This window comes from Pithys albifrons, chromosome Z (genome assembly GCF_047495875.1).
Source record: "Pithys albifrons albifrons isolate INPA30051 chromosome Z, PitAlb_v1, whole genome shotgun sequence".
NCBI lineage: Eukaryota > Metazoa > Chordata > Aves > Passeriformes > Thamnophilidae > Pithys > Pithys albifrons.
Window position 1 is genome coordinate 501,719 of NC_092497.1, and position 10,812 is coordinate 512,530.

Here is a 10,812-nt window from a genome sequence, read left to right on the forward strand (position 1 = left end):
AGCCCAGCACCGATCACAGGAACACACTCCCAGCCTGCAGCCAGGATTATTCCACCCTGGAGCTGCCAGAGGAGAGGATGGCACGGCTGTGAGCTGATCCAAACTGTTCTGCTCCTCTCCAGCAGATAAACTGCAGGGAAACAGGAAAACCTGTCTCGAGCTGGCAGGACACCAATTCAGCCACGCTGATCCCTGCAGGCAGGCACAAAAACGAGGAGCTGGGGCTTAATGGCAAAGCTCAGCTCATTCCTCATAACTGCCAGTGTGCTCAGAACTGCAGATATTTCATCTGAGCACAGCCCAGGTTCCTAATCCTAGAAACCAGGTTCCTGACAAACACCTACAGCCTGCCAGTGCACAGGAACTACAGTCAAACAGAGGGAGGGAGGGAAAAGTGAACAACTACCAATGTGTACACCAAGTCTGTAGCCCAGGCAGGATATCACCTGGCAGACAGACATTCTGCAATACAGCTCAAGAATCAAGTTTCTGGATTTGTTTTGTTGAAGCTTTGGGGTTGTTTTGGTGGGCTGGTTTGTTTTTAACTATTTGAAATGCAATTAGCTTCCAGGCCTGTGCAATTTAACCACGTCTTATTTTAAAATTAATTACTAGTTAACGGCTGCTTCTCTGCAGAAAACAATCCCTTTCCTAAGGATTTGTTTTTCTTTCTTCTTTCTGGGAGGGGAGAGGAAAAGAGGCGGGACCAGGGGAAGGGAGTGCTCCAGTTCTGGGCACTGGGTGGCTGAGGGCCCCCATGCTGGAAACGCTGGTGTGCAGGCAGGTTAAACACCTCTGAGAGCTGCAGCTCCAGGTGGGCCCTGGCAGGTGTGAGCACTGCCCTGGCAGCAGCTCCAGGTCCCAACACCGGCAGTAAAACCACATTCCTCCCTCGCAGTGTGGGGGCAGGAGTCACCCAGCCCACACCACATTCCTACCCAGCTCACCCAAAATAACAGAGAGCACCACACTGCTCTGCACCTCCTCCCAGAGGGACACGGCTGCCCAGCAGCGTTTCTGCCCTGCCACAGTAACCCCTCCTCCAACACAATGAAACACGAGGAAGCAGCCGTGAAAAAAAAGATGGAGAAATTTATGGAAGTTAATGAGATTTCTGTTCAGCAACACCAAAATTTACCTGTAATTAAACCAAGCTACTCCTGCCCATTGCCATCACATCTCCAACTTCCCAGTGACTGAAGCTGTTAGATAATCCAGCCCTCACTGCTATTGCAAGGCCTGGAGGTTTCCAGCTCGCTCAGGAGTCCCAATTTATGTGCCACAGACTTTAATTAGGCAAAAGGACTTGGCCCCATCCACTCCTCTGGGGCTGAGGAGCTGCCAGTTCGGCCCAATCCAGCCCCCAGGCTGCCTGCACAGCACCACCTGATGTGGCCCCTGGTTCCTGAGGCACCTGCACAGACAGCCCACCCTGCACCAGGCCCTGTGCTTGGCTTAGGAAGGGCAAATACTGCATCCCACGGAACCCTTCCCTGGCTGGAGACACAGCTCCAACCCAGAGGCTGCAGGGGTGCTCTCCTCCTCCCCACAGCACCCCAAAATATGGCACTGATTCCCTTCTGACAGGGAGGCTCATTAACACCCGCACCATGCCTGGTTCTGTGTCCAAAACACACCCCAAAACCTCCCATCAGAGAGCTGCTTACGGTACCCCCAGAGCAGGCTGTGCCTGCAGAGTCACGACCTGCCCCTCAACTGGTGTGGGGCTCACAGTCCATGTTTATCCCCCGAAAATGGCCTCTCCCTGTGCAGGAGCAGAGGAGAACCCTGAGCTCCCATTCACCACTACACAGTGCCCTCCAATGGCCAGCCCTCCTCACAGAGCCCAGGAACGCTCAGCCCCCTTCCCAAAGGCAGCACTGGGAGCGCTGGTCCCACCACCTGCACAGGAGAGACCGGCCAGGGGAGACGGAGCCATCTCTAAACGGGGTATGTCTAAAACTGACACTTCTTCACTCCCTCAGACACACATTTTAATACAAGCCCCCTGAAGAGTCTTTACATCAATTTTACATTAAAACTAGAATTCACTTAGTGTCAGTACTAGTGACCAAAACAGGCTGATAACTCATAAAAGCAGGTTCGAAGTGTAGTCTCTCATAAAAATCTATTGACCTCCTGAGAACCACAGCCTGTTTTGTTATTCTGCCACACAAGGAGATCTGCAAGCCCTGTCATTTATGAAATGCTTCCTTAGCTGGACTTTTTAATCATCATTTAAAGTTTACACACTATCCCTGCAGCCAGTGCACTTAAGAGTCTATAAAGGCAATTCAGGGTTCTTTTCCATTTAAAAAGTCAATAGAGAAGTCACTATTCTGAATTGGGTATTGCCAAGACACTGTGAGTGCTGTGACCAGGGGAGGCCCCTCTCACTCTGGGGTGGCAGAGTCAGCTTTATGTAACTGGAGCATCCAGAGCAGCAACAGCAGAGCTCCTGCGTGAGGGGTCTGTGTTTGCTGCATCTGCTCCAGGACCACCAGGGGCTTCCACAGAACAGGCTCCCATGGAAAGGGTCTGTGTTTGGTGCATCTGCTCCAGGACCACCAGAGGCTTGTCCACAGAACAGGCTCCCATGGAAAGGGTTAGGGTTAGGGTTGGTGCATCTGCTCCAGGACCTCCAGGGGCTTGTCCACAGAACAGGCTCCCATGGAAAGGGTTAGGGTTAGGGTTGGTGCATCTGCTCCAGGACCTCCAGGGGCTTCCACAGAACAGGCTCCCATGGAAAGGGTCTGTGTTTGGTGCATCTGCTCCAGGACCACCAGGGGCTTCCACAGAACAGGCTCCCATGGAAAGGGTCTGTGTTTGGTGCACCTGCTCCAGGACCTCCAGGGGCTTGTCCACAGAACAGGCTCCCATGGAAAGGGTTAGGGTTGGTGCATCTGCTCCAGGACCTCCAGGGGCTTCCACAGAACAGGCTCCCATGGAAAGGGTCTGTGTTTGGTGCATCTGCTCCAGGACCACCAGGGGCTTCCACAGAACAGGCTCCCACGGAAAGGGTTAGGGTTAGGGTTGGTGCATCTGCTCCAGGACCTCCAGGGGCTTGTCCACAGAACAGGCTCCCATGGAAAGGGTTAGGGTTAGGGTTGGTGCATCTGCTCCAGGACCTCCAGGGGCTTCCACAGAACAGGCTCCCATGGAAAGGGTCTGTGTTTGGTGCATCTGCTCCAGGACCACCAGGGGCTTCCACAGAACAGGCTCCCATGGAAAGGGTCTGTGTTTGGTGCACCTGCTCCAGGACCTCCAGGGGCTTGTCCACAGAACAGGCTCCCATGGAAAGGGTTAGGGTTAGGGTTGGTGCATCTGCTCCAGGACCTCCAGGGGCTTGTCCACAGAACAGGCTCCCATGGAAAGGGTCTGTGTTTGGTGCATCTGCTCCAGGACCACCAGGGGCTTGTCCACAGAACAGGCTCCAGGCTCAGGTTTGCAGCTGAAGCCCCCCAGGGCATGCTGGCCCCCCACACTGCCCCTTCCCACCTGGCAGCTGAGGAGCCACCGCTGCCCATGAGCTGCTTCTCTGGCACATCAGCGCCTTCACCCAATGCCCTCCCAGTGCCCTCCCAGTGCCACAGTGTTCCCCCAGTGCCCTCCCAGTGCCACAGTGCCCTCCCAGTGCCACAGTGCTGGCACTCCAGTGCCACAGTGCCCTCCCAGTGTCCCAGTGCCGGCACTCCAGTGCCCTCCCAGTGCCCCAGCGCCGGCACTCCAGTGCCCTCCCAGTGCCCTCCCAGTGCCCCAGCGCCGGCACTCCAGTGCCCTCCCAGTGCCACAGTGCTGGCACTCCAGTGTCCTCCCAGTGCCCTCCCAGTGCCCCAGCGCCGGCACTCCAGTGCCCCAGGGCTCTCCTAGTGCCCCCACAGTGCCCCCACAGTGCCCCCCACAGTGCCCCCCACAGTGCCCTCCCAGTGCCGGCACTCCAGTGCTGCCTCAGAAGCCGAGCTGGGCCCCAGTGCAATGAAGGCCGTGCTCTGGAGCCCCTTCCCCAGCCTGGGCTCAGGAATCACGTCTGGCCGTGCCAGGGCAGTGTGGCAGCTGGTGAGCAGCAGGGACTCCACACACCGAGGCCACGGGGCAGGGAATGGCACCTGAAATCCACTGCAACCATCTGCAACACTGACACTTCCCCACAGCTCAGCATCCTGCTCACTTCCAAAGCTCAGGTTTGCTTGAGACGCAAAGGAGAGAGACGCAAAGCGGAGCTCCCGCAGGCCACTGCTCTGTCACCAAGCCCAGGGAGGAGGGAAAGCCTCGGCCCTTCCCCATCGATGGTGAGCAGGAACCTCCTCCCACTGAGGCCTCCCCAGCCCCACCTCATGGATCTGTTAACGTGACACCCGAGTACAGGGAAGGAGACACCCTCAAGGGAGATCATTCCACAGCAACAAATCCATCAGGAGCACGTAAACACGAGGCACCAAACCAACCTCCCATCCGCCTCAGTCTGAGGCAGTTGGCACAACCAGACAGTTCATCCATCACAGACTGAGCTGCACTCACCCTGGCACCACTGTGGCAAACCTTGGGTTATTCCTTCCCCTGACGTCAGCACAGGTAAGCCTGTGCTTTGCAGGAATTAATCATTTCATTCCTGTCCACAGGATCCATCTCCATCATACCCAGCCCCGGGTTTGCTCCTCTTTCCCCAGATCCCATCTCTTTAAAGCAAAGTGCCACAGAGTCTTCCGAGGCCTGAAACCCTCCAGGAGCTGTTCCTGAGGCACAAGGTTTGCCCACAGGAAGAAAGGTCAGGCTGCAGTGACTACATGCACAGCTACTTATCTGGAGGCATATGGGACTGTATCGCACGCACTGAGATATTTGCAAGAACATAAGGTCCTTTTTGACAAATTCTAAGGCATGACAAAATGTCATCTCAGTAGGAAGCTTCCAATTCCAGTTGATTCAATCACAAGCCACAGAAGTTGAATAGAACTTGAGAAGAACGCTGGAATTGCAGAGAGCAGTTTCAGAGACAAGCCTCTTTTTTCCCCCTAATATTTTAAAATATAAAAAGACATTCCTTCTTCAAGGATTTTGTTGTGAAGATCCATTACAACCTCAACCAAAAGAGACCCAAAGAGCTGCAAGGTTTACTTCCACCCAAGGCCACTGAGAAAGGGCGAGGGAATGTTTGTGAACTTGTTTGGAAAACATTCAAGCACAAGACTCTTGAGAACGAAACTGAAAGGAGAGGTGCATTTCATTCCCAAATATTTTCACTTATGAAGGGCTGTAAGTTTTTAAATATACTGATATTTAAGGACTGCACAAGAGTGCCTAAGCTTCCAGTGGCCTGTATAAATATTATTGCACAGAACCACAGAGAGGCCGAGGTTGGCAGGGGCCTCTGGAGGTCACCTGGCCCATCTGCTGCTCAAGCCAGAGCCGGTGGCCAGGCCCACGTCCAGATGGCTCCAACAGCCCTGAGGATGGAGCTGCGACAGCCCCGAGGATGGAGCTGCGACAGCCCCGAGGATGGAGCTGCGACAGCCCCGAGGATGGAGCTGTGACAGCCCCCGAGGATGGAGCTGTGACAGCCCCCGAGGATGGAGCTGCGACAGCCCCCCGAGGACGGAGCTCCGACAGCCCCCCGAGGACGGAGCTCCGACAGCCCCCCGAGGACGGAGCTCCGACAGCCCCCCGAGGATGGAGCTCCGACAGCCCCCCGGGAGGGAGCTCCGACAGCCCCCCGGGAGGGAGCTCCGACAGCCCCCGAGGATGGAGCTGTGACAGCCCCCGAGGACGGAGCTCCGACAGCCCCCCGAGGATGGAGCTCCGACAGCCCTGAGGATGGAGCTGCGACAGCCCCCCGAGGATGGAGCTGCGACAGCCCCCCGAGGATGGAGCTGCGACAGCCCCCCGAGGATGGAGCTGTGACAGACCCGGGGATGGAGCTGCGACAGCCCCCGAGGATGGAGCTCCGACAGCCCCCCGAGGACGGAGCTCCGACAGCCCCCCGAGGACGGAGCTCCGACAGCCCCCCGAGGACGGAGCTCCGACAGCCCCCCGAGGACGGAGCTCCGACAGCCCTGAGGATGGAGCTCCGACAGCCCCCCGAGGATGGAGCTGCGACAGCCCCCCGAGGATGGAGCTGCGACAGCCCCCGAGGATGGAGCTGCGACAGCCCCCGAGGATGGAGCTCCGACAGCCCCCCGAGGATGGAGCTGCGACAGCCCCCCGAGGATGGAGCTGCGACAGCCCCCCGAGGATGGAGCTCCGACAGACCCGAGGATGGAGCTCCGACAGCCCCCCGAGGATGGAGCTCCGACAGACCCCCGGAGATGGAGCTCCGACAGCCCCCGGGAGGGAGCTCCGACAGCCCCCCGAGGATGGAGCTCCGACAGCCCCCCGAGGATGGAGCTCCGACAGCCCCCCGAGGATGGAGCTCCGACAGCCCCCCGAGGATGGAGCTCCGACAGCCCCCCGAGGATGGAGCTCCGACAGCCCCCGGAGATGGAGCTCTGACACTCCCCTGGGCAGCCGGGCCCAGTGCTGGGGTCACCCTCACAGTGAAAACCCGGCAGGACGTGGACCTGATTTACAGTTCATTGTAACTAATACACTGAACTAAACCCTTTTACAGTTCAGGTTTACAAAGAGGTTGATCTGAGAACACAACATGGTGTGCCAAGGCAAACTGCAATGGTTGGCCTGTCCCCTGTGACTCAGTGATCCCCAGTCCTGAGGGGACACATCCTGAGTGTCCCAGTGCCCATCAGAGTCCCTGGGAAAAGGGAGCAGATGCCCATGTGGCCCCCCAGAGGGCCCAGTGCAGGCCCAGACCCTGCAGACACGCTGGCACACAGAGAGGGCTACCCCACACCCTGACTGTGCAGGCAGGAGGGAACTCTGCCTCTGGTCAGCAGGACACGCTGCTGGTTCTCGGGGAAGTCATTCTGCAGGTCCGACTTACGTGTAAACCACCGTGTTTCCCCATCAGCAAACATGCCAGGAGTGGAAGCCCTGCACAAGGCCAGCTCAGGGCTCTCCAGAAACATCTACAACAGAACTGCAAACTGCATCTCAAACCCAGGCAGGAACAAAGGAAATGAATAGCTTGAATACGTGCACCGACTCAGGCTCTCACAGCTAGAAGAGCTCTGCTTTTCAAAAGAACACGACATGCCAAGTCCAAGTCAGTGCCAATGGGAAGTCCTTACCCACACAAGCCAGCACGCAGTGAGCTGTCAGCACACCTGCCTTCCTCGGCCCTCCAGAGCTTTACCTTCACTGGAGCTTATTTACACTTGCCCTCCCGAGGGAAAACCTCCTCCTGTGCCGTGCTCTCCCTGCCCATCACCACAGACCCGACAGCAGCTCAGGTTCTTGGGATAAGGAGAGTGCAGGCCACCGGGCTCTGGGTATGGCCTGCACCCTTCTCCCTGCCCCTCCTCACCTCCATCCCTTTTCCACCCTATTTCCATTTGTGGGCTCCCGCTTTAGTGTCAGATGGTCACTGCTCCATCCTGAGAAGTGTCCAGTTCTCAGTCATTGCTGCAGCTGAGTGCCCAGAGCCTTGCTGTGCCCAGCAGCTCCTTCTCCAGCAGCTTGGCTTTACCTGGGTAGGTGAGTGGCAGAGGCACTTCCTTGCCACTGCTCCACAGGACAGGTCCCAGCACCAGCTGGCACTGAGCACCATGCCAGGAACAGCCCCTGCTCTCCCAGGATCCCTCCACCTCGGAGCCAAGGTGAGAGCGGCCCAGCCAGTGGGATTCTTTCTCCCTGTATGTGTTTCTCTTTAGCATTCTGTGCAAGTACCAGCATATGTTGAGGCGGGAGGCAGGAACAAAAGGCACAGCGAGCACAGCACAACAGAACAGGCAGTGGCAGCAGCAGCCCCCAGGCTCCAGAGGGATGTTCCCAGCCACCGACCCGGGACTGGCAGGATAGCCCCAGGTCACGTTTTCCTCACAGATCACACCTGCTCGTATGAGCAGGAAAGTGCCCCCAGTCAAATGTTCTGGGCTGCCCATACAGGGACAGCAAGCCCGGCTGGCCTCAGCTGTTCCTCAAGCCTGTGAGGGCCCCCAGCAACTGGGATGCCCTGGGAGCAGGCAGGATCCCCACAGAGCCCCCAGCACCCCAGGAGCAGGCAGGATCCCCACAGAGCCCCCAGCACCCCAGGAGCAGGCAGGATCCCCACAGATCCCTTGGGAGCAGGCAGGATCCCCACAGAGCCCCCAGCACCCCAGGAGCAGGCAGGATCCCCACAGATCCCTTGGGAGCAGGCAGGATCCCCACAGAGCCCCCAGCACCCCGGGAGCAGGCAGGATCCCCACAGATCCCTTGGGAGCAGGCAGGATCCCCACAGACCCCTTGGGAGCAGGCAGGATCCCCACAGAGCCCCCAGCACCCCAGGAGCAGGCAGGATCCCCACAGATCCCTTGGGAGCAGGCAGGATCCCCACAGAGCCCCCAGCACCCCGGGAGCAGGCAGGATCCCCACAGATCCCTTGGGAGCAGGCAGGATCCCCACAGACCCCTTGGGAGCAGGCAGGATCCCCACAGAGCCCCCAGCACCCCAGGAGCAGGCAGGATCCCCACAGATCCCTTGGGAGCAGGCAGGATCCCCACAGAGCCCCCAGCACCCCAGGAGCAGGCAGGATCCCCACAGATCCCTTGGGAGCAGGCAGGATCCCCACAGATCCCTTGGGAGCAGGCAGGATCCCCACAGAGCCCCCAGCACCCCAGGAGCAGGCAGGATCCCCACAGATCCCTTGGGAGCAGGCAGGATCCCCACAGATGGCTCAGCAGTGGGCCCGGGTGACACACGGAGCTGGCCCAGAGCTGCTCGGGGATTGCTGTCAGCCACCCCCGTCCTCACACAAAGGCTTATGGAAACAGCCCAGGGAGGAGAAGGTTCTCCTCTGGTGTGGTGCTTGCTGCCTACATCACCCAAGGCTCCAGCATCGCCCTCCCTTCTCCCTTACCTCCACACACATGCAGAGCATTTGCAATCACTGCCTTCAGCTTCATAAATCAACAACAGAATGAACACACTCCCCTCCTTCAGCAAAACACCCACTCCAGCCCAAAAACCTCCTTTCCAATGACAACTAAACGCTACAGTCCTCTAGACTGGATGCCACCGAAATACAGGTAACAAACACTGTCCATCAGCTACACAAGGCAAAGACTTTTTTTTCCAGTGTCAGTTCCTTCTACACCACAAACAGACTAACAGATCACCCGTCGTGTTCGGCCCCATAAAACCGGATGCAACGCTGTTACAGTTTTTATTCACTCCAGTAAAAACACAAGCGATATGTGCGCTGCTCCCAGCGGATCCCCTGAAGCCACAGCCCAGTAAGGCAGCCTGCCCGCTGCTGATGCTCTATCACACTGGCTGCTCAGGAAAGGCGCGCCTGACCATGGCAGCGAAACAAAAAAGGCATTAAAGAGCCTTTTTAACATTCGCGTAAGATAAACTGGACTGTTCGGCTCACGCCTTGTGATTAGTTTGGTTCTGCAGAAGACATCGGCCGATAAAGCCGGCACACGGCGGTTGGTTATCGCGGGTTCCACCGCGCTTATCGGTGCATCTGCGCGGGGCCAGGCGGTGTCTGACACGGCTGCGGCGGGGCCGCTCCGGCGGGGCCGCTCCCGGGCACGGTAGCGCTGCGGGACCCGGCGGGGCCGCTCCCGGGCACGGCAGCGCTGCGGGACCCGGCGGGGCCGCTCCCGGGCACGGCAGCGCTGCGGGACCCGGCGGGGCCGCTCCCGGGCACGGCAGCGCTGCGGGACCCGGCGGGGCCGCTCCCGGGCACGGCAGCGCTGCGGGACCCGGCGGGGCCGCTCCCGGGCACGGCAGCGCTGCGGGACCCGGCGGGGCCGCTCCCGGGCACGGCAGCGCTGCGGGACCCGGCGGGGCCGCTCCCTCCAGAGCTGCGGGACCCGGCGGGGCCGCTCCCGGGCACGGCAGCGCTGCGGGACCCGGCGGGGCCGCTTTCCCCAGAGCTGCGGGACCCGGCGGGGCCGCTCCCTCCAGAGCTGCGGGACCCGGCGGGGCCGCTCCCGGGCACGGCAGCCCTGCGGGACCCGGCGGGGCCGCTGCCGGGCACGGCAGCCCTCCGGGACCCGGCGGGGCCGCTGCCGGGCACGGCAGCCCTGCGGGACCCGGCGGGGCCGCTGCCGGGCACGGCAGCCCTGCGGGACCCGGCGGGGCCGCTGCCGGGCACGGCGGAGCTGCGGGACCCGGCGGGGCCGCTTTCCCCAGAGCTGCGGGACCCGGCGCAGCCGCTCCCGAGCACGGCCGCTCCCTCCAGAGCTGCGGGACCGGCCGGGCGGCGAGCGGCGGCTCTTTGTTCCCCGCCGGCCCAGGGCCCCGCGGGCCCCGCGGCCACACCTGCCGGGGCTGCGCTGCCCTCCCGGACCGACCCTCGACCTTCGCTCCCGCGGGGCCACGGCGCGCCCCGCACCCCCCGCACCCCGGCCCGGCCGCCGCCCCGACCCACCTCGTCCTCCGAGAGCCCGTACACCGGCTCCGCCGCCGCGGTCGCCATGGAGCCGCTCCGGGGCCGGCCGAGCCGCCGCCTCCTCCTGCTGCCGCCGGTGCCGGTGTCCCACGGGCGGCGGAAGGCGCCGGGAGCCGAGCCCGGCGGGAAGGGGCCGAGGCCGGGGCCGGGCCGGGGGCGGGGCCGCCCGCGCTGCCGCTGCCGCTGCCGCCGCCGGCGGGGCCGAGCGCGGCCGCAGGGACGGGGAGCGCCGGCGGGGCGGGGAGAGCGCGGGGCCGGCCCCGGGGCGGCGGCGGGAGGGGCGGGAGGGAGCGGCACAAGGCGCGGGGGCGGCACAA

The 10,812-nt window shown here is 60.9% G+C and overlaps 1 protein-coding gene across 7 annotated transcripts in view; it reads right to left on the reverse strand.

Annotated features, from left to right (window-relative positions):
* Positions 1-10,609, reverse strand: part of NEDD4L (NEDD4 like E3 ubiquitin protein ligase) — a 108,283-nt gene extending 97,674 nt beyond the window's left edge. For all 7 annotated transcript variants that reach the window (XR_011700031.1, XR_011700033.1, XR_011700036.1 and 4 more), the window contains exon 1: positions 10,475-10,609. Coding sequence is in view for 1 of the 7 variants with exons in the window: in XM_071581714.1 (XP_071437815.1) it covers positions 10,475-10,522 (48 nt within the window). In the remaining 6 variants the exon portion in view is untranslated. The remainder of the gene's footprint in view (positions 1-10,474) is intronic.
* Between the last annotated feature and the right edge of the window lie 203 nt (positions 10,610-10,812).